Consider the following 24,421-nt stretch of genomic DNA (forward strand, 5'->3'; position numbering starts at 1 on the left):
CGAGGTATTGCGAATGCAGTTGGTGGACAGTAGGAGATGAAAATGCAACATTCAGCGCCACACATTCGGTTTTCTGTGTATTTTAACAACACGATTCCATCAAACGTGTATCGAAAGTATTCGAACAACCGAATGACACCGTATCCAATAATATCGATGCTTTTTTTTAATGAATTATAAAAATTGTATAAAACAAAACAAACACAAAAAAATACGACGACGATGACAACGTCGATGATCCGACGTGAAAAATGCCAATGCCTGTGTATTCATGTGTGTACGACTCGTTTGCGCTCGCACAAACTGATGTCTCTTTATGCATGTGGAACTCTAATTAAATATTACATCATTTCACGCTTTATTTATTCGCTATGCCATTCTCGCGCTCGTTCCCACCTTCCTCATGTCTTTTTTCGTCGATTTTAATAACTCTTTTTTTCTCTCTTCTTACTCTTTCGTTTCACTCGGTTTTGTGGATTTTTCGTGTTTTTAGCAACAACAACAACTATAATAATAAAAAAAATTAACAAGAGAAAGAAAAAAAAGCAGCAACAGAAGAACAAAACAGCGATTGGTTATAGGATTTTGTGCGCGCGCTTGCTCGCTCGCTCGCTTTCTCGACGATCGCTCAATTGTGTATGCACACAAAACGACCATTAAGAATTTATGGATAACGCGTCACAGCCGGGACTGCCGGAGAGGTGAGTGTTAAATCCGCTGGCATAACAGTTTACGCATAATTTGTTTGCTTTCAATATTGTTCAATGTATGTTTTCACGTATTTTTGTGCGTTGTTTTTAAAATTTTTGCTCTGTTCTTTTTTTCGATGATGATGATGATGATGTTTTTTTTTTAAATTCTTTTTCGATGGCGATTATTAAATCTAAAGATAGATTCTGTTCATAGTGTACAGATATTGCTTTTTTAACATTTTTTTTTCGTTTGCTCAAAATTAACCATTGGCCAAATATTGGCTTTATATCGATTTTTTTTTCGTTTTTGTATATTTGAACAGTAATGAATTGCCGTAAAAATCAACTGAAATTTGAGAGAGAGATAAAAAAAACAATTCTCAATTATTCGCATGAAAAATAATTGATCGTTTACGATAAAATGCTAATGTTGTTATTGTTTTTATTGAAATATATTTTGTGTGTGTAAAACTGATAGCATCAAGTCAATCAAGCAATGCATCTTTTTATTCAATTCAATGTGGGTCAATTCAACATGAACTTGACTCTTGAGATTGTTTTTTCTTTCATCTCTTTGTAACCGGTCGCGTCGAGTATTTATTCATAATAAATTATATTAAAAGTCAAAGAGAGAGAGTAATAAACGTCTTTAGATTTGATCTTAAGTCAATCTCTATGCAAAAATATCTTCTTTCTGTTCGAATTTTCAACAAACTTGACTTGATGAGATGAAAAATATAGATTTATTTTCGGTTAAATTTTTTTTCGGTTTTCGATAGAATTTGCTCTATCTAATGTTCTAAGCAAAATTGGTTCTTACCTTAGAAATGGAAATCGATTCTTCCTTTAGAAATGTCATTTAGAAAAAATCATCCAAATCTGCTTCATTCAAAACCAAAATCAATGCTTCCATTTGAATTTCGATTGAATTTGTGTCCAGTACGAAGAAATTTTTTTCATTCAAACAAATCTGTGGTCTTCGAAACTGGAAGTGATATCGAAATTCAACCGAAGAGTATGTAATTTGTTATCATGAGAATAAAAAAACAACAACATGTTGAATGGTCTAACAGAGTAATTATGAGAAATTAGCTTAAAAAAAATAACAGCACGTTGGTAGTGAATGAGCATTCACAAAATTTGACAAGCATTTGTTTTTTTTTTATCTAATCGCTTAACCAAAAGAAAAGAATGCACACACGAAAAAAAAGCAAAACTCACGAACTGTATTAAAAAGCATAATGCGATGGAATTTATCGGAAACAAATTAACATACGGTCAATGGCATTTTTTACCTTGAGGGAAAATTCCGTGCACTTGAACATTGTTGAAAGATAACGCAATTTTTTTTTCTCTGTTGTGTCCCATTTTACAAACAAACAAAAGAAAAAAAAATGAAGAAGAGAAATGAAACTCATTCGACAATCATTTGTTACTTACAAACGAATCAACAAACAAACAAAACCAACAACAATCCGTGCAGATCTCAAGGCGGCGGAACTTATTTAAATGGTGCTAGTCATAGACGTCCACAAACACTAATGTCGCCGGTAGGAATTGAACGCAATAAAATTGATGAAATCGAATTAACCATAACGATTCAAAAGGATGCTTCTGGCTATGGCATGAAGGTAGTGTATTTTGTTGTTGTTTTTTTTATTTATCGTTTTAATTTCTTTTCCTTTCCTTTCTTTTTGTTTTTCCTTTCCAACAACAATAACATCCAATTCTGTTCATATATTTTGGTTTCTATATTCCACATTGCTTGTATTTTTTTCATTGTTTGAGTCGGGCAAAAATGTGCTGCTGCTGTCTTCGTCCGATGGAATGGAATGCCACCACGAAATGTTTACACAGTGTTGCACATATTGGCATATTGTGCTTACAATCCATGTGTATGTATATCTGCGTAATCAATCAAGTGAATCGAAAATCAAAATATTTTCTCGTCGTTGATCATCTGAATGAACGGTATACAAATGACGTCAAATCGACTGATTAACCATTTTTCACGCGGTAAAATATTTCAACCATTTGTTTTATAGGCGTTTCGTAATCTGGCCGAAATAGAAAAATGAAGAAAAAAAAGACAAATGCCAATTCGACGATGGCAAAAAAAAGAGAACAACATGACGATTTATTTGCAATGAAGTCTTTTCCATAGGGAAAAAAATGCCAATTATCCATAACATTTTATCTTTCTTCGGCCGAAGAGTGAATTCAGTGGTTTTTCTCTTTGAAACACATAACTTCATATTTTTGACCTCATTCCATTGCAATGAAGTTGTTCATACATATTTTTTTTTCTCTCTTCTCTTTCGGTGGGGCGCAAAAGATAACAAAATAACAAAGTGCGTTTGGAATGTCATCGATAAAGCCATATATTGACCGTTTCTAAATCGGTTTTGACGTTTTGACCATAAAAATGACTGCATTTTAATCGCTTTCACTTTTTCTCATGTTGATTCACACACTACACGCTCAATAGGCACTAACTAAGTGCGTGTAGCGCTCATAACAAAAGCATTAGGCTTCATGGGCTACTCTCTGTCTCTCTTTCTCTCTGTGTATGTGATAAAAAGTTTCATATTTTTTTTGTAGTCATTTTTTTCTCATCAAAACTTCTCTCAACAATTCGATCGAATATGCACGGCATATGAACGACATGCGTGTCGATGACTCACATACTCACAAAACTTTGAGCCACAAAATAGCAGCGATTCAAATTGAAAAAAAAATCATAATAAAGAAACTCACTCTCGCACTCTCTCTCTCTCTCTCTTTCTCGAATGAAGAATTGATTTGCCGAGCATTGAACTTCCCGCATTCATGTCGTTCTTGTTTTCTTTCTCTCTTCTGTGGTGTTCCAGAGCCGCGCGCGCACACTCTTCTGCACCATATTACGCATTTTATTACTACGTATTTCACATATGCACATGCGACAAACGCACAAATATTCGTCAACAAACGAACGATTAGTCTTTGTTATTAATTTCTTTCGCTCCCTCGGAATTTTCGTTCGCATCTTCGATCATGTTGTTATGTGTGCGTGTGCGATCGCGCACTTCTACGCCGTCGTTCCTTTGGTAATTACTGCTCGCACGAATGAGAAAACAAGACGAAAAAGTCTGACGCATAATCTTGCTGCAGCATTATTGAACATTACAAAACATAATCTTTTTGGAGATGCATAAATTCTCTTGACCTGTGCGGGTCAATTTCATTTGGTAAGAACTGACATCCAAAAATGTTTTCTTCTTTTAAAATAACTCATCTATATGTATATGATGTAATGCGAGGCATATGTTCGATTCGGCGTATTGGCGGGATCTTTTGTGTTGTCGCTGCTGCTTCTCTCTCTGAATTCGGAAACGAAAATGAATTTGGAAACGACGACGGGAAGGAAATTCAAATATCAACTGAAATGTTTGCATAAATGTTTTCGTTTGCGGATCGATTGATTGTGTCAACACGATGTAAACATAGGCGAAAAAGCTTTGCGCAAAAATCCTAATTGACACGACTTGATTGGCTTCGGTGGAATTGTGCTTCTGTTGAACATTACTTATACTCGTTTCAATTTAATTTTTCACTCTATGTCGGTGTGTCTCTTTGCAATTCGCGCTCTTTCATAGTTATGTCTTTCTTTTCTTTTCTTTCCTCTCCTCTCCTTTCTTTCGTTGATTTTCGTTTTCTTTTCTCTCTGTGTTTTTTTTTATTGTTTTCATTTTGAATTGATTACATTTAATTTATTATTTATTAGGTATCGGGTGATAAACCTGTCTTTGTCGAAAGCGTCAAGACAGGAGGTGCGGCTCACAAGGCTGGTTTAATGGAACGTGATATGATTGTCAAGGTAGGCGAATCACAAATGTAACGGCTATACGTTAAATGCACGCATTTGGCTCTCTCTCTCTCTCTCTCTCTCTATCTCTCTCTATCTCTCTCTCTTCCTCTGGCTCGTTTTTGTGCACTATATGATGCACAAACACCGATGAGTACACTATCAAACAACAACGACACACACACAAAAAAAACAAATAAACTATATGTGTATAAAAATCGAATAAAGACCGAAGATTTTCCAACGCAAAAACATTGCCGAGGACGAGAGAACATTGCGCGCGCGTGCGAGCGCAAACAAAACAAAAAACCGCATTACCAAATAGCACTTCTTATGCACAAAAACGCCCGCTAATGCTAGCAACTGACAATGACGGCAGCAGCTAGCGCACACGCTGTTCGCTAGCGTGAATAGTGAAAGAAAATTGAAAAGTTGGCAATTAGGTGAATTGCGCGAATAAATTAATCAATTTATCAATATATAAACAGATAATAATTATCTTCGATCGAACGCGCTTTCGGTACATTAAATTGGCGGCGGTGGCGATGGTTTGCATTTTTATTGCCACAAGTAGTCGAAAATATTCAGTTAGATTTGAGTGGGAAGCGCGAAACCAACAACAACACCAAAAATTGTGTTAATTTAACGTTTGCATGTACTAGCTGGAAATTGAACTCTGCTCGCAATTTTCTGTATGTGTTTTTTGATGTTGTGCAATCTCTCTCTCTCTCTCTCTCTCTTGCTACGGAGAGAGGGAGATATTAAAAATGAGCAGCAAATTCACAAGGAAAATGTGTGATTGAAAAAGAAAGAATAGCGCAACCAAAACAGAAGAAATAGAATAAACCAGATACTGATTGGCCAATTTAAATTGCATGATTGTAAAAATAGGAGGATTAAACTCTAGCTAGAATACTAGTTGCCTTGTTTCTTGTAATGCAATCGATTTGATTTTCTTTTTTTTTTTCATTGTGAGTAATTAAATTGAAGTGCACACACGTTGGTTTGGAATTTGTTCATACGAGAATCTTTGGGCGTTCGTCGCCGGAAGTGTTTTTCGCTCTGGTGTCGAAGAATGTGCGCCGGCTTAAAGAATTGATTTTTTTTTTCTGTGCTACTCACTGACTGACTGACTGTGTGTTGTTATTTATTTTATTTTATTTTTTGTTTGTTTTGAACACACTTTCTGGAGTGGCAATGATGTGCACACACATATTTTTAGCTTTTCAAATTTCATAGTGATTATATATACTGTATTTTCGGTATGTTTTTGTTTATCGCTTGCAAATAAAGCTCATCAAAAAGAATTATACGAATATATTAGTTTGTATGTGGTTTCGTTTGAATCATTCGTTAAACACTCTCTACGGGTGTGAATAACGCTTATTTTAATATAATTATATTCATACTTATGTTTCCGGCTTTATTTGATTTGATGTTGATTGTATTGTTGTGTGTGTTTTCTGATTTCAACTATGTTTTTCTTTCTGTTTGCAGGTGAATGGTGAAGAGGCCAAAACTTTGAATCATACACGAGTCGTGCATTTAATTAAAGGTAAGACGAGAATGAAAGAAAAACAATTATTTGATTTTCACTTTGGTTCAATTCATTTCAACACTCTTCTTATTTATTCATTTTTTCTCTCGCGCGCGCTATCACTCGCTACAAGATGATGTGTCGTGCTGCAAACGAGAAAAAAAAACAAAAAATAACGAGAAAAATACCAACAAAACTCAATCACTCACTTAAACACTTCACTGTAAACAAGCTGCGGCTTGTCTATTTCTATAAATCAACAATTACGTAAATACTGTGTGTGTGTGTTGCGCGTTTGATGTTTTGCGTTTATTTACAGAATCAAGTGCAATCCATTGAATTAATTAGGCGCGTTTTTATACACCAACTTCGTTGCTTTGATGAGTCTCTTTTTCTATCTAACTTTCATCGCTACAATTATTTGACGTTCATCGCACTTGCAATTGGTGCAAAAAAGATGAAAATCGCCAAAATCTGTCGAGATGTTTTTTTCGTTGCTGTGCAGAAAATATTTGCATTTCGTGGCGATGACAATTAACATTTTATTTGTGCAATTTGGGACATACAGAAGAAAATATAGCAAAACAATTACAAGTACAAGTACAAGAAAGGATGTACTTGCATCATCACACAACCGGCACGTGTTTTATTCAGTGATTAAATCGAAATTCAGACAATTCTTGCAATTTCTCGAAACTATTTTGATTATATACACAACGGGACAAAGAAAAAATGAAGCAAAAACGTTACGATCCATTATCATAATAGTGCAAAAAAGTATAATTACAACAGTTGGCTGTTTGCACTTAATCTTCATAGTTCGCATTGTTTCTTTTTCTCCCTTTGTTTATCATCATCACTTAAAAAACGCTATTCTTACATTCAATGTTTCAAAACAAAACCGTATACATTTGCATAAGAGGATACTCAAAGCGCCCACACTCGAATCGAATCGATAATTAACGATGCATCCGTTGAATTGGGCTTGTCGAGATTCCAACCAGGCAACCATTGGTTGCGACCTTTCCAAAAGTCAGTCGCCGCCTGCGGTGATGAATTCAACCATGGTTTTCGACTAGCATTTCCTTCATCCGGAAAGTATCCGTTCGTACCGCCAACAGCCAAATTCAATATGATGTGAAACTGACGAAAGATTAGAATGATATTAACACATTAGAATGAAAATTCGTGGGGAAAAAAAGAAATGGTGGAACAGCCCTTGAATTGCCAGTTCGTAATGTGTAAAATCACTCACTTCCTGATCAAACGGAGCCATTTTCGTGCCATTCGCCCAAATGTTTTCTCCTGTGAATTTACCGCGCGCCCACATGCCATCATTGACCGGCACTCTTCCGATTTCACGGCCATCGATACAGAATGTGATGCAATGGGGTGACCATTCCATTAGGAAACGATGGAATCCATTGTTGAACCCTTGACCGGGTGGTGAACGTGTTGAGAATGTGGCCGCCCAATAGGCGTTCTGGTCCCAACGTGGTCCAAAATGCAATGTCGATCCAAAATGCTCGACACCAATATGTTTTCCTTCGCCGTTTCGATACTCGCGATTTCCACGCGCTTCAATTAAATCAATTTCACCCGATCGTGGCCAATCTCCATACACTCGATCAGTAGGAAGTAACCACACCTATAAACACAATAATCTTCTTCTTACTTGAAAATTCTATGATTTGCATTGTTTTAGAAATTGTTTTTGGAAATGGAATTACCGCAGGCCAAAGCCAATCGCCAATGGGAAGTTTTGCAATCACCTCAATTCGACCGTATTTGAATGAAAATGATCCGGCCGTATTCAAACGTGCACTTCGAACGGGATTGATAATATTGGTCTTAGTTCCTTGACGCTCACAGCCAAACCACTGATTATTCGTACAACTATAAAAAATAGGGACAATTTATAAATAGCCACTATCAGTAAATCGATCTGATAACACCAGTTCAAGCAAACAATCAACTCACGGATTCAGTTTGACAAGGGCACTTTCCAGTGCGGTTTCGCCAATTTCCACTGATGTAAGCGTTGGACGCAGCACCAATTTCCCATCTTTTACAAATGAATTTTTCGGATCGTCCACATACCATTGAAACTCCCAATTCTATCGAAAACAAAAGTGTGCGTTTGACTTTATGCGTCCATAACAAACAACGACAACAAAACTAAAACTGATATGATTAGAGTGGTTACTTACGCCACCGCCACCTAAAGTCACTTCATGTTTCCATAGATCGCGGTCAAAGTCGACAAATCTCTCGTCCAAAAGGAGTTGGCCTTTGCATATACGTCCGGTTGGCGCTTTGGTACCACTCACCGTGGTCGGAGTGTATCTGCAAACATATGGATTAACATAGCGATACGACTGACAACTGATAACACTGATTAAAAGTATCACTAAACACTGGACGCCAAAATAGGGCATTGTGTGTTTGTCGTTTGACGATTTTGAACTATTGCTGCTGCTGCGACTGCTGCTGTGTGTGTGTGTGAACACAAAAAACAATTTCAATATGAACTTCGAACTGTTATCAAAAGTGTCAATTAATTGAAGAAAAAAATTAAAACAAAACACGAAACGTTAAAGTGGAAATTGATAGCGCGAATTAAATTTGGGATAGCAAACGAATCGAACTAGACTGGTTGGAATTCAGTTTGAAATGTGATTGAAATTCACATGTACGATTTTTATACGGGGGACCCAACGAAGCTAGTTAGTGATAGGGAACAAAAAATGGGAAGTTCATCGCATACACAAACAATGTGACTTTGTCGTGTTTTCTCATTCAAGTATTCATTCGTGTGGATTCAGGTTTTTTTTTTTGTTCATCGTTGTCGCCGTCATCGTCCGTTAGATTATTTTGCGGTATTTATGTGTGAGTTGTGCTCATAATAATACCGATTAGAATGTGATTAATGTCTTGTGATTTCAAATGGACGCCAATGCTGATCCACAACAATTCGATTTGTGATAATGGTCCCACGACGAAAAAAAACCACACGTCACGGAAGCACACAGAAAGAATAGAGAGTTAAAGTGAGAGAGAGAGAGAGAGAGAGAGAGAGCAAAAAACACAAACAAAGAGCAGAAGAGACGACGCATAAAGTGATATCACTGCTAATATTGCTTCTAACACTGTGCAAACAATATTAAAACGAGTAAGTCACCGTTGGGGCTTTTTCTATTTCGTTATTGATTGCCTAATCACACGATCGATATTAGTGTTTTTGGAACTACCATCAGCAGCAAGTCAAATGGTTTTGAACAAAGAAAAAAAAAACTAGAGCACATCATTAGGAAAGTACGTTGATTTTGCGCGCATTTTATTCTTCCTTCTTTTCTGCCTTCAAATGGCCTCTGGAATACATATCGAACAGCCATTTTTTATGATTGATCCTCTCTCTTTTGCAACACCATCCGTGCACACAGATACAGAGAATTGGCTGAAGCACACACATCTCTGCAGTTCAACGTGTTCATATTCATTCGTCACATAGACAAACAAACGCACGGCACAAAACCACATGTTGTCGTGCGACTCAATTATCTTTCGTTTAAAACCCAAGCGAAATGGATTTTTTTTTCTCTCATTTTCGTTGTGTTCACTCTGTGCCAAAGACACACAGCGAACTATGCTAATTTTGAACTCACGACCAAGCGATAAATTGGGAAAAACCCATTTGTAATCGCAACAGTGACATGTCATAATTGGATCTTGTTGCAAATTATCTTCAATGAAACAGACTACACTGAATATGCTTTTAATAAATCCGTCTATTGTAATCGAAATGAATTTGAAGGGATTTTAGAGTGATTTGAACGTCGTAAAAATGTCGAAAATATCTGTGATTCTCACGGGGATTTTCATTTGATTCTTTCTCTGCTATTTAGATAAGTCACCCGTTATACTGACTGTGAGCCGGGTACAGACGAAGATGCAACGCTCATCATCGATATCGGTTGGCACGCCGACATCTTTAACACAGCGCTCCCCCATCACAGCACCATTGCCAGTCGATGTAAGTACCTCTTCTATCCGAATTTTTTTTTCTTCAGTTTTACCTTCATTGGAATCCCAATCATTACGTGAACCGGATTTAACGTAAACGATTTGCTTTTTGGTCATTGCTATTCAATTTGTTTTTGTTGTTTGCTCACCTTATAGACAAATACACGACGTGAATTAGAATTTACGCGAATCACAACGCTACGACTCATGCTGGACCAAGAGAAGAAAAACTTGGAAAATCTCAAGACATCCAACAATGGTAATCGCAACGATATTGGACAGGCCGAAACGAATATATTACGGTTACAGGAACAATTACGTCAAATGCACGGCGAGGTGAGTGATCGAAATCGATGCCTTCACTTTGTTTTCCGTTTGTCGCGTGACAAACAATTTCAATGATTATTTCATTTTTTATTTATTTTAACGAATTTCTTTATGGTATAACCTCCTAATGTTCAACGCAAGAGACAAAAAAAAATGTGATCGTCCACATACACGCATACACATAACACATAAAACAGAAAACACCGCATACACAAAAAGTTTTCGAATACTTCAAACTGATTGTTGTATGTTGTTGTATTATTCTTGTCACACTGGCGAAATCAAATCACGTAAAATTGTCATACTAAAACTCATTTTATGTATTCACTTAACGTGCCCACCAAACAACAACAGCAACAAATTGCGTGCGCGATTAACAACAACTGCAACAGTGCAGAAAAAAAAACGGAGAACAAAAAGCCCAAATCGGCAATTTTCCATTTTAAAACCATTAAATTACAATTAATTTACCATTTAATACCAAACATTAAATTGTTGACGATTTGATATGCAAAACAAATCGATAATGCACCCCGCGCGCCAAACCTAACACGAGAAGAAATCACATTGTATCCAAATGAAAAAAAAAATTACTACCGCGTGTGTGCGCAAATTCTTCTCTCATTCATATCGAAACTATTTATACATTTATTCACACGCACATTAACATTGCTTTTTCTGTTGTTCGATCATTGTGATTCGTCGGGATACTTTCATCATTTAATTGCTAATCAGGTACACACAATAATTCCGTAACAACAAACAACTACAACAAAATGGGTCGTTCACCTGTATACAATTTCGCACAGTTTCATTCAAATGTCACACAAACAAGAATCGCCGTTACATTCAATGACTTCCATGATTTTTTTTACAAGATCCGAAAATCAGTCAGCGGATATTTTCGGACGAGAACCAATTAAGGAGATAACATTAACGACATTTTTCATGAAATTCTATAGTAAAAGTTTTTTTTTCTTCTTCTGTTTCTACTGATTAGTACTGTTGATGTCAATCAAACCGATGATTTTTTTTTCGATTTTGGTAGCGTTTTTGTTTTGTTTTGATCTTTTAATTGTAATCATTGAATTTGAAACAGAGGAGAAAACCCAAAGAAAAAAAAACACCAAGTTGCAATGAAATTTTAATAGACATCCGATAGATAGAGTTGAATTATTTTCGGTTTTTTGTCTTCTTCTTCTCTCAATTGTATTGCATTTCATATAATTCGATGTGATCCTTAGCCGATGTTTTAATGTCATGAACTGTTTTATCTCCAGCTTCGGCTGATTCGTTTTCTTTGTGTAATCTTCTTCTTTTTTTCAATTGAAATATATGTGTTTTTTTATGACTATCTTGTTTTGGAATGCTACGACTATTTGAAGGATTGATTATTGTATTAAGATAAAAAAAAAGATTTCCTTATGTATATTTCGTAGAATTTAGCGATTTTTTCTCTGGAATTTACCAAATATAAAAATTCCATAGCAATTTTCTTATGGGTAGAGTGTAGTAAACCACGTACTATAAATAAATGCATCAAGTATTGAAGATATTATTACAAAGTAAAGCAACATATTGAAAATATATCAAAACACAAAAATCAAACGCACATTTTAAATGAACATACTGGACGGGAAAGGTCAAAATTTTATATACAAAAAAAAACGATATGGACTTTGCGTGGAACAAATTTTTTTGTTATGTAGACGGATTAGATAAAAAAAAACACAAACACCAAAACCAAAACCAAACAAACAAACAAAAAATCGAATTCGCTGTTTTTCAGGATCCAACATTATTGCATTTCAATCCAATTTCGTCGCCGGCTTTATTGGCCACAACGACACCAATATCAAATCCGCAACAATCATCGTTAACACCAGCCTTCCTATCACGTTTCCCGCGTTCATTGTCGTCCCTCAGTTTGGGCGGTAAGAAAAAGTCAATCGAAAAAGATGCGGCCAATTCAAGTCTAATATCGTCAAACACCAGTGCCAATTCGGATCATTTACAATCGCCGGTAACATCGGGACTGCATCATCATTCATCGCATAATGCGCTGTTGTCATCGGTGAAAAATAAATTCACATCGGAACAATCGGTTGAGTTGCGGCCGGGATTTGTTGATAAAAATCGATCAAAGAATCAACCACCTCCATTGCCGTTACGGAATTTCCCGCGTCGTTCTCAGCCAGCCACAGCTCCAGATGGTGTCGATGGCGAGAATCTGATTGATTTGACAAGCAGTTCGGTTACTGCTGCAGCAGTGGGTGTTAAGAAAAAAGGCAAATCATCATCGGCTGATATCGACAATAAAACCAATAACAATGACAAATGCAACAAGAATTTGTCCAGCAGCAGTTCAGTAGCGGCCGCCACATCGGCCGCAAACAAAGTGAAAAAACGTAATAAAGCCAAAATCAAAGCAAATTCCGATCCAAAGATTAGTGCTCAGCTGTTTATCCAAATGGAACGAGAGTATGACACACAAGATTTGATCGCAGCCACTGGACATTCGATTGCAAATGAACCGCCACCACTTCCGCCACGACAGCCCGGCATGCTCGAGGAAAATCAAAATCTAATCAACAACAATAAATGCGGCAGCAGCGGCGGTGGCACTGGTGGTGGTGTTGGAAATTCACGGCCACCGTCAAATAGCCTTGAAACTCGCATGAATTATCCACTGATTGCAACGGCAACGGCTGTTCGTGACAACATTTCACCATTCCCATTATCGAATCGCCCGAACATCCGGCAACGTTTACAACAAACAAATACACACCAACACGTAAGTAATGTGAGATCTTCGGTATACAAATCCAAAAAAAAAGTATTCGAAAAACCCAAAAACAGCAACACAACTTTATAGAGAGAAAAAAAGAATACCCAAATCAATATTCGTGGCCTCCATTTTCGATTGGACATCATTCGTCCTACACACAGACTCTTTTTGCACAACCATACAAACACACCTCATACTACATACACACACAAACACACCACAAGCAAAAAACACGAGCAATAACTTTTTTGTTTCTTTTGCACACGAGAGCACCAAATATCGAAAAGCGCGCGCGTACATGTAAGAACCCATTGCCAATAAACAAACCAAACAATTTTTCCGGAAAATTTTACATTCACTACGCAGACCAGTCGATAGTGTTATTTTAAAAAGTCATTTTGGGTTTGTTTATTGCCGGGGGGGATTTCGGTTTGGACGATTTTATTGAAAATTATTTTTGTTTGTTTGTTATTTGATCACCGCATTTCACAATCTATTCTTTTTCTGACTATTCTGCATGCAATTTATGGGATGCGATGATGGGGAGACGATGAGATTTTATGCTTCCGATGGGGATTATTTGAGATTTATATCTACATTTGTTGAAACAAACCAAAACAAAATATTAGTGCAACAGTGAAGGCCATAACTATGGGTGAGATTGAGAGTAGTGTATGTTTGATTGACTTTGTTACGAAAGAGAAGAGCAAGTTTCTGTCGACTTAAAAATGGTTAAAAGCGAGTATGTTCGTTTACCGAAGTAGGAAGATTTAGCGGGTCCTCGCGGTTTTTCACGTTTCCGCGGAACTGATAAGAGATAACAACTTGGCGTCTTCGGCAAAGTTGTAGCAATCGAGGTCTTCTATAACATCACTGAAGACAGTTATCTCTTATCTCTTATTAGTTCCGCGAAAAGCGCGAAAATGATAAGAAAAAAAAGTTCTATATAAAATTTGCTTTTTTATGTGCGCGATTTGCGCGCAACTGATAAGAGATAAGAGATAATTGTCTTCAGCTTAGTTATAGAAAACCTCAAGTACTACAACTTTGCCGAAGATACCATGTTGTTATCTTTTATCAGTTGCGCGAAAACCATGAAGACCGCGGAGGCTAGACGGTACTACAACATACTCTACTTTAACGCCAACAGAATCATCAGAAAACATACTCGCCTTTTCAAAAATATAAATCGAAGAAAAAACATACTCCACTCTCAATCTCACCCATAGATAAGTTTATTGCGAAATTTCGCTTTTAGTCGTCGCGCACATCGTCAATGTGTGATTTTGAGAGAAAAAAAAGATTTTTCCTTTCAATTTTTCCCTTCACCAGAATCGTATTCGAAAATCAAAGCGTAATAGTGCGCGCTGTAAAATAGATGAAAATATCGGCGCATTTTGGCAAAGGATTTATTGCGTTACTTCTCTAATTTACAAACATTCATGCTAATTGATTAACAAGCCCATGATTAATACAAAAATAACCACTAAAACCAAAACATATTAACAGTTTGACAAGGGGCATCTGTCTCCATTTTTGTCTCGCCTTTTTCTTTTCTCTTTCACTTCCGCACGCCACACACGTGAGGTCAGTTTTTCCGAGCACGCACCGCGAGAGAGAAAAACAAAGAAAGAGGGAGAAAGAGAGCAAGGCCTTTACTCGATGAAACGATTTTCGATGATTTAAAAAAAAAAGTCAAAATTTTCGTTACTGTAATATGAAAAATCAGTCATGACGAGAGTAGCTGTAATTCGTATGAATCACAGAATGCGTTGTGGATGATTCCTAGAATTTGGTATTTGGGTAAAAATAGCTTGTTAGACACATATCATATTTGTTGTTTGCGACAAAAACCGAAAATACTTTAAATATTTTTTTTTAGATTCAATGAGTGTGTAGTGCTTGTTTTTCTTCGGTTGTAGTGCATGTAATTTTGTCACACTTTCTCATCGTCTGCAGCGATCTTCTTTCTCACCATGTAAAAAAAAATCATTCATATAATCCGAGAATGTGGTGGGCAGAATGCACGAGAAAGAAGATCGCGCCAGCCAGCGTCGCTAGCAAATCAATCACTTTGAATTTCGACGAAAGTCACAACTGATGTCGTCATTGTTTTGCTACTGCTCGTTTTAGCGTCATATTGAAATGTATTCATGATGTTGATGGTGATGTTCTGAATAGGCAATGAATGTGAAATTAGAGGATGCAGAAACGTTTTTTTTTTCTTTCCTTTCGCTTGCATGAAAAATAGATGCTGAAGTAAAATGCCAGGAAAAGAGAATGCTTCCATTGATGAAGCAAATGCGTACAAAGTAGGGCGTTTATTGGCGCAAACCGCAAATGCCAAGGTGTATAATTGGATTTAATCTCTTTAGAGACACTATGTGTAGCGAATTTAAGGTAGTGAGTTCAGCGAGAAAGCGAGCACGAGTGAATAAATATCATTTGAGTGCAGCCTCGGGCGTGCTCCAACAAGTGCTCATATTACTCGCATGCATGTGATATGCGCTTTTCGCAAATAAGCCTCACTATCTGAGACTTGGTGTGAACTGCTGCAGCAGCAACAGCCGCACTTAAAACTATACAATCAATTATGATTATTGCTTGACGTATTACGTGTGCGTAGGGTTTTTGTGCCTGTATTTATTTATTTTTCGAGTATATTTCATTTGAGCATTGCTTCAATGTTCTCCTGCTTGTTTTGTTTTGTTTTCGTTTCACCAAATATAATAATTAATAATAAATATTTGGTTTTGCAATTTTTCATCAAGTTTGTTTGCCCGGTTGTGTTCGTTGCTTATGTCGGTGTTGTGCTAACTCCATTTCATCATTGTACTTCCATTTTATTTCATTTTAGTTTTCATTGCTTCTGTTGTTTTATTCATTCGAAAATATGCTTTTGTGAGTCGTCGTCGTCGTTGTCGATTCTTCTTCCATCTTATTTTTTCTTTAGAAAATAAAAACAAAAAAGTTCCCAATGTCAATTTGATTCAGCTTTGATGAAGAAAAGCCTCCCGACACAAATTTCTCCCACCAATTTTCTTCTTGTCATTGTTTTGTTGCATTTTGCAATGCGATCCACTTTCAACTAATCCATTTAAAAAATTGATTTTGTAGGCTCTTGGCTTGACTCCGCATCAAATTAATCAACTGAACAACACGTCACCGCATCGTCGCGTTGTATCATCGCCAGAACAGCATTTACATTCCCGTGATTCGGACACGTTTGGTAAGCTGAACAAATCGAACAAAAAAAAAAACAATTTGATTTATGTGCAACCACACAAATATTCATCAAACTAATAATTTTGATCATTCTCTCTGTGTCTGTCTCGTTCTTTTGATCAAAACCAAACGGAAAAAATCGGCAACTAAAACAAAACAGATGACGAAACGACGCCACCAGGTACACCTCCGCCGCCATATAAAATCAAAACGAAATCAACTGCATCCGATTCAAAGCATCCAATGGTGCCGAAACGTAATTATTTTCAACAAGCATCGAATACAACGCAATCATGTTCAAATGAATCGGCCACCGTACAAAACAATCCGAATTCACATAATTTGAGTGAACACGATGAATTTATGGCAAATGATAGCATTTTCAATACATCCACATCGTCGGCTGCATCGTACGGTGCCAATTGTAGTAACATATCCGCGGCACAAGCGAACATTCTGCAGCGTCAAATCATTTCCATGGAAGACGATGAATTGGTGGATGATCAGGATTCGATTAGCGGTAAATTGCCAATGAGATCCTTTTTTAAATCCCATTTCCATTTCGTTGAAAACTAATTTGTTTCTCTCTCTCTTTCTCTCTCTCTCGTTTTCTTTCTGAAAATAGATGATCACGGTCCGTTCAAATCACTACAGCAACTGCTTGAGCCGGAGAATACACCATATTTGGCGGTGTTTTTGAATTTTGTCCTATCGAATTCGAATCCATCGCAATTGTTATTCTATTTGATAACGGGCTTGTACAAAGAGGGCACCGTCAAGGATATGCGAAAATGGTCGTATGAAATTCATTCAACGTTCTTAGTTCCACGTGCGCCGCTAATGTGGCAAGGTGTTGACGAATCGCTGGCCCGTGAAGTAGACGATGTACTACAGAATGAGCACGATAAAGGGGAAATTTTGCGGAAAATCTTCTGGAAAAGTCGACACCGAGCCAAAGAGTGTATCGTACAACAGTTGGCTGAATTTCAAATGAAACGAACCGCTGGCTTGGGTACAATGTTTGGCCCCAGTGATCAGCAGCTACTCGAAGCCAAAGGCGATAAAGTGAAAGAGCAACGAATCGTCGAAGAAACGCTATTGCCAAAGTTGCAACAACTTCTCGACGATCTCGATAAAGAATCGTCCAATGAATGCCCCAAGAAAATGGCATTGTCATCGGCACTGTCGACCGTATTGCATCGCGTCTTTTTGATCACACGTTCAACACCTGGCGGGCCGATTGAACGTGTTCATCATTTTGTTAGCCGTGAAAAAAGCTTTAAAAGTCGATTGATTGGAAAAAATCGAAAAATTATGGTGCGCGGCCATCATTTAGTCCTTAAACAGTATTATGAGGTGGCACATTGTAATCACTGTCAAAATATCATTTGGGGCGTTAGCCCACAAGGCTACCACTGTACAAACTGCGAATTGAATATTCATCGGGCATGCTCGCGTGTATTGGAGGAAAGTTGCCCGGGGCCGGTACCAACCAAAAATGACAAAATGAGTAAATTCATTGAAAAAATACGACCCGCACACTATTTCAATCCAGGTGACCAGAGATTTTCCTTTATTTTTGTTTTGCAGATCATTTTGTTTCGTTTCGGTTGCACACATGATTGATTTTGTTTTATTAATCCGAGAATTGTTTGAAAAAAAATAAAATAAATCATGTAAATATAAATTGATTGCTGTGGACTGAGTAATCCCGTATGATTGATTCAATTCGAGAAACAATGATCTAATTTTTCTTGTTTATTTCTTGTTTCAGCGGAACGAACGAGACGGCAAGAGGATGAATGCGGTGCAGATGATCTCCTGCAAGTTGGTGAGTGCATAAAATTCCGTCATTTCAATTTCTATAATATCACACATTCACCGAAAATGTGTTAACCAAATTGGACAACTCATTCAATACAGAACTGGATTCATCACAGATGATTCAAGCGTAGAACAAAAAAAAAGGCAAAAAGAATGAATATAAGAAATCGAAATGCATTACTTCATCGATGTTTTTAGCTTGAGCAGGTTTGACTCAATATATTATGTCATTTACATACTAGATGTATGCGATATTGACTGTTGAGAAGATAATCAACGTGGATCAATAGTCCGCAAAAATAACAACAAAAATGAATTTGGTTAAAATCGCACAAATGCACGTTGCTCTCAATGTTGTCACCAAAATGTGTTTTTCTCGCGTTTTTGTGATCAAAAGATTGAATTGTATGTCTTCGGCTCTATGACGATTGAGTTAAAAGGGGTCGCCAGATGAAATGAATGCGAACCACATTTTTGCCTTTTGAATATTTTCCGGTTTGAATGTTATTTTTCTAATAAATATGCTCGGCAGGCAGTTATGACAGATGGAAACAAAGCAGAGGGTAGAAAAGAAACAACAACAGCAAATGTTTCTCGCATAAAACGATCGTCGTCATCATCGTCATAACAGTCAAACACGCGAGAGAGCGACAGAGATGTAGACGCTTGTCGCACTCATTTCAGCGAAAAACACTCACACACTTTTCTGTATCCTCGAAACAGAGCGCAAAATGTATGAAAATAAAATAATAACAACCACAGCAGCAGCAGCAGCAACAACAACAACGACCAGCCGCCAACTGATACTGAAGTACTACACTAGTTTTTCATGCTAAACTCTCTCAGTTGTAGTCATAGTCCAGAGCTGCTGGCACATAAGGCGTCAAATGTTGATCAGTGCTTCGTTTAACCGTGCGCGCGTATATAAAACATTTTGTCGAAAAAGATACATCCGTTTTGGTTGGTTGCTTTTTTTTCTACGTTTGGAGTTTTCGTCGATAAGTGTGAAACACAATTTCTGTGTACGTATCTAAGTGTGTGGTGCGTTTGCATGTGCGAGGAAGATCGTTTACGTTTTTGAAAAGTCAATCGGGTATTTGAAATTCCATATGTGCCGATTTTTCGGAACAGTATTTGAACAATTTTCATCTCGCCACTTCTTTCCACTCTCTTCTTCTCGCCTTCCTCCCCCCCCCCCCAAAAAAAAAAACTCCGAAATTACACAACAAAACCTATTTTCTTCTTCACGAAGCAGCAGGCGAATGATGTGCATATGTTCGGCTGTTTGCTTTACGCTGCCTGTAAACGGTGCGATTTTTCAAACAAATGGAAATTTGTGTATACAGACGAGCGAAAGAGGACTTAATTTTTGTGCATGATGTACATGAAGTTTCCATTGGTGCTTCTACATCATGTTATAGTTTGTGTTTTTCGTCTTCTGCCACACATTTCGTATGTGTGAGCACAGAAGGGAACCTTGATTTTTCGTCGACAGTTATTGTTGGTGTTGCTGTTGCTGCTGTTATGGCTGTTTGTTGTTGTTGCTGTCGTGTGTTTGCGTTTTAAAACATTTTCTACATTTTTCTTGCGAGCACTTCAAGTCGCTTCAAAACGGCTGCGTGTGTATCTACTATCTATTTTTGTGTCGTTTAGTTTTTTTCTTTCCTTTTGGTTCCTTCCCCTTGTCGAGAGAGAAAGTACTAATAACGCACACATGGAATTGGCCCTGCGTTTTGTGGTTTTCATTTCATCATTCTTTGCTTGTCTCGCATTGTTTTACATTTTGTCCAACATTTCAACGGCACTTCTCACTCGATATCTCTGTCTTACCTTCGGTCTGTCTCTGTCGCTCTCACTCTCCACACAATTTACAGAGAGAACAAGAGCAAATATACTCGAGCGACAACAGCGAGAAACATTGATACTGAGAGATGAAGAAATGTTGCTCTTGTTGTTGTTGCTGTTGGTGCCTTTTTCGCTTGTCGTGCACGGTGAACGCGTGCCTGCGACACACAATACACAAACCCGAGATATGAAAAAGCTGGATGCTTCGGTTGTTTTACTTTTGACTGTGCTGTTTTGCTACGCTCGCTCTTACTCTCATCGCATTGTATCAATTTGGGACTGTATGAAGTGTGTTGTGTTTTTGATTGTTTTCATTTTTGTTTGCCTCTCAATCCGTGATCGATTCACACACGTTTCAATTATTCAAAGCCAACAACAACAGTAACAACAACAACGAAAAAGAAAAAATCGAGCAACGTTGAACAAAATTTGTGTGTTTTGAAAAAGGAAGTGAGTTAGAAATTCTAGTGTGTGAAATTCATTTAGTGTGTGACATTGAAATTCCTTTATGAAACAATTGCGCAAAATTCGCCTACTGTTCTGATTATTTTATAAAGCAATTGTTCTTTGTGTGATAAAATATTGTATGAATCAAAAGAGAACGTAATTTTAGACGAATTAACAGCTAGAACGCAGAGAAAAAACAACAATTTAATCTAATCGTCCCGGACATTTTTGGGCGATGAATGATCGCATATGTTTTTTGGGCAGTTACAACGAAATTATTTTTTCTGCGTTTCTTCAAAGTACAAGCGTGTGCAAATCAAGAATTATTTCAGCGTTGATAATTCAAAATCTGCTCAGATTTTCAAGGCAGTTCAAAAAAAGATTGGATTTGATTTATTTTTCTTCAACAACTCACAACCGGATCAAGAAAGAAAATTTGATACGAGAGAGAGAGAGAGAGAGAGAGAGAGAGAGAGAGAGAGCGAGAGAAAGAGAGAGAGGGGAAAAAGAACGAATTGCAATGTTGTGTGTTCGGTTCGTCGTAATGTGACACAAGGCACACACTCACACAAAATTGACCGAAACGTGTGCAAAAATCAAGAGCAGCATTTGTCAGTTCATTAATTTGACAGTTGTTGACATTGGCCATAGCCAATAGGTAGTGGAAGACAGAGTGTGTTGCAATTCGCAACCTATTCATGCGAAAAATAACAGATGTGCGTATTTCGTTGCGTGCACGTGGGCATGTGTTTGTGCAATTGCCCGTAAATGTGTGTGCACCTTCAAAATGACGATTTATTTCACTTTTTTCTCCGCTTTCTCCTCTTGTTCGTACGTTCGTTTTGTACTCTGTTTTTTTTTTTTGAAACTCGACGAAACAAAAAAATTGGTTTTAATTATTGGTGTTGTGTATGACCCACCGATCGATGCCCAACTATCAATTTGACCGATTTTTCTACATGGCGAAATGTGAACAAAATAATAAAGCCATTTAAATATATATCTACATGTCCATTCCGTAAAGCAAATTGATGCAAATAGCAACAACAACAAAAAAACATACACCGTCAGTGCCAATCTATGGAGTGCCAACAAGTAGCGCTAATTATAAGCTCAAATCAAACAGTTAAATACTATCAATTCCAACTATCAAGAACAAACTGTTTCACACACACAGTGAGTGTGTGTGTGTGTGTGCATGCCTGTACATTCAAGACTCAAACGCAATATGTTTTGGTCCGTTTGTTATTTTGCAAGTGCGCTGCTTGCGCAAAAATTGAAGAGAAAATTAAAACAGCAACACAAAATATGCGGCTAATCAAGTGCCGCGTTGCTGTGAAAAATTCAAACAGTACTCAGTGTGTGTGTGTGTTTTCGTTCTTCATTTCATGACCACATGTGTGTGCATTAGGAAATTTTTGAATTGCGATCGGATTTATTGAGCAATTAGCATTCGATTCATGTTGAAATTGATTTCAATTTTCGTAAAATTAGCCTTTATTAGTTCCAAGATCAATAATTTTTTTGCGTGATTTTCTCATTTGTGTGGTTTCTCTTGTCTTCAATAATGTTCTAATCATTTAATCATTCATCGTCCGACATCGCGTTCGCCTGCAATTTGTGGCAATAAGAGTGTGTCGCGACTTTTTGTCTACCATACACTTAACGAAATCTCAAGTCTGAAATCTCAAGCATCTCTCTCTCTCTCTCTCTCTCACAGTCCAACCGATGTTGATGTTCGTTTTCGTTTGCCCAAGCCATTTGAGAATGAAATCGATGTTTCTGGTACGCGCCGCACAGCTAAAGTTAGCATTTTCTAAATTCTAACTGTGTGTGTGTGTGTTTTTTTTTCGCTCTTCTTTTGCTCATCTCAATTAGATCATCGATCATAGAAAACTCTATGATTTCATTCTGGTGAAACAAGAACAAAGGCAAAAATGCTATTTAAATGAATAGAACTCTCATTTATGTGAAATAATACGGGAGATGTATCCGATTTGAATGCAAGTGTGTATGAGATCGTTTGGCGCTTGAGCAACCTAATTAATTGAGAGGAGCGTGAACGGTCGAGCGCGCACACACACACACTTGGTTATGGTGATAATAATTGTAAGGCCTGATTGCGCAAAATGTTCAGCATTTCTCTCTCTCTCTCTCTCTCTCTCTCTCTATTTCTTGCTCTGTCTCTCTCGCCACCCCATTGTTAGCGATGCGACACTTGTAAAATGCTTGTTGTTTCTTTGTCATTGCGACCAAGAGAGAAGCAGAAAAAAAAGTGGCTGAACTTGGTAACATGATATGTGGTATATGGGTTTAACACGTATACCAAAGTGAGAGAGAAGACGAAAAAAAAACATCACCATAATACGAATCGACGCTGTCATCCGAATGCGGCAATGCAAACGACATTCATTCAGTTGACGTGCTCGAGCCGAAATCAAATCGCAAATCACACGAAAATGTTAAATTTAACATGGGCACAACTGGTGTGCCCAATGAATTCACATTTCACTTTGCAACACCGTCCCAATGCTCATTTTCCGTGGGTTTTTCGATTCGTTTCTTATTTTTCGTTCACTGTACTGTACAGTGTACACATATGTCTTCCATTTTCGATTGTCCTTTTCAATGAGCAAGAGTGAAAAATAAAACAACAACCATTTCACCAGAACCGACAGACAAGTAAATATGCCAACTAATCGAGCAAACTGATTTAATGTGACAGTATACGTTACTCCTCCGTTTGCTGTTTCTTCTATTCTTTTTTTTCATGATCATTTGCCCTTAAAAACGTTGAAATTATTTTATTTCATTTTTGTTTTCGTTCATAGTCATAGACGATTCGATTCATATTTTTGTTTTATTAGTTGAAACATACACGGAATTTGACCGTGAGCTTGAGTGTTGAATCTCTCGGTGTGTCTGTTTTCTGAATTTTGATGTGCTGAGAAATGCTTCGGCAATATTTGCGCATGGCTATCATAAATTGTCTACGCAATGTTAAATTTTCATAACTCTGTCACATATACACAATTATTTTTTTTTGTGTTTGGCGCGCCAAATTAACGTGTGCCTATTACTACGAGAAAAAAAAACAGTACTGACTTGCTGCTACTGCTACTAACCATTTAGTCGTCTTTTTTTAATTTTACTGTATGCAATTTTAATGTTTTTTTTCTGTTTGAGGCGACCAACATTCGTTAAATATTAATGAGTATATTTCATTCAGCATTCAACGGAATCACATTTCGTTTGTGAGTTTGTGCGTGCGCGTGCGCGCATTCGTGTGTGTGTCTTTTCATTTTCGTCGTTCGATCCGTTTTCGCTTAATTGTGCATGTGACTTACAGAATAATTAATTTCAAAGAACAATCACACGTTTGAATTGCTCACAGAAAAAGATATATCACATTACGTATTACACGCACTTGAATCAATTGAGCGTGAGCAAACAGTTGCCTTGCAATTGATATGTTACTCTCAGCCAGGCCACCCGTCCGCCTGCTAAATGGCTGGGCCAATTTCGGTGATTTCATTGGCTGTCTCCGTTGACCATAGATTGTTTTTTTCTTTCTTTTTCTGGCCGATTGATCTGAACTGCCATTTGATTTAATTTTGCACTCGGACTTCGATCACGAAAAAAAAAAACGGCAGCAAAACGCTCTCAGAATATTTATATACGACGGAAGGAAAATGGTTTTCACCAATTTGGTTTCACACTCAATCGATCGCGTGCTCCTAGCATGATGATGCAAACAATATAAAATGTGGCGCCACGCTAGTAAAATCGAAGCAACATTTCATGAATTGATGGAGAGAGTGAGTGTGTGAGGTGTTTTCTTTTCTCTCATCTCTCTTCATTCTTTATTG

At 37.3% G+C, this 24,421-nt stretch overlaps 2 protein-coding genes across 32 annotated transcripts in view; one reads left to right on the forward strand and one right to left on the reverse strand.

Annotated features, from left to right (window-relative positions):
- Positions 1-24,421, forward strand: part of LOC129576874 (uncharacterized) — a 57,135-nt gene that overhangs the window by 9,412 nt on the left and 23,302 nt on the right. For 17 of the 31 annotated variants that reach the window (XM_055462852.1, XM_055462857.1, XM_055462846.1 and 14 more), the window contains 11 exons: positions 494-701; positions 2,176-2,323; positions 4,456-4,548; positions 6,034-6,091; positions 9,979-10,106; positions 10,253-10,432; positions 12,213-13,217; positions 16,329-16,440; positions 16,597-16,956; positions 17,062-17,991; positions 18,211-18,267. In XM_055462852.1, coding sequence (XP_055318827.1) covers positions 667-701; positions 2,176-2,323; positions 4,456-4,548; positions 6,034-6,091; positions 9,979-10,106; positions 10,253-10,432; positions 12,213-13,217; positions 16,329-16,440; positions 16,597-16,956; positions 17,062-17,991; positions 18,211-18,267 — 3,106 coding nt within the window. In that variant the 5' untranslated portion in view covers positions 494-666. Of the gene's footprint in view, positions 1-493; positions 702-2,078; positions 2,324-2,423; positions 2,588-4,455; positions 4,549-6,033; positions 6,092-9,978; positions 10,107-10,252; positions 10,433-12,212; positions 13,218-16,328; positions 16,441-16,596; positions 16,957-17,061; positions 17,992-18,210; positions 18,268-24,421 lie in introns of those variants that run through there. The other 14 variants (XM_055462866.1, XM_055462867.1, XM_055462868.1 and 11 more) reach the window with 4 other exon arrangements.
- On the reverse strand, positions 6,662-8,776 carry LOC129576876 (beta-1,3-glucan-binding protein-like). Its single transcript, XM_055462880.1, has 5 exons — positions 8,284-8,776; positions 8,054-8,190; positions 7,804-7,969; positions 7,329-7,721; positions 6,662-7,216 (listed from the first exon to the last, which is right to left on the reverse strand). The coding sequence occupies exons 1-5, from the start codon at positions 8,509-8,511 to the stop codon at positions 7,001-7,003; spliced, it is 1,140 nt and encodes a 379-aa protein (XP_055318855.1). The 5' UTR covers positions 8,512-8,776; the 3' UTR covers positions 6,662-7,000.

Source organism: Sitodiplosis mosellana, unplaced genomic scaffold (assembly GCF_009176505.1).
Source record: "Sitodiplosis mosellana isolate CC-2019 unplaced genomic scaffold, AAFC_SMos_1.0 Smas_scaffold_6191, whole genome shotgun sequence".
Classification (NCBI taxonomy): Eukaryota; Metazoa; Arthropoda; class Insecta; order Diptera; family Cecidomyiidae; genus Sitodiplosis; species Sitodiplosis mosellana.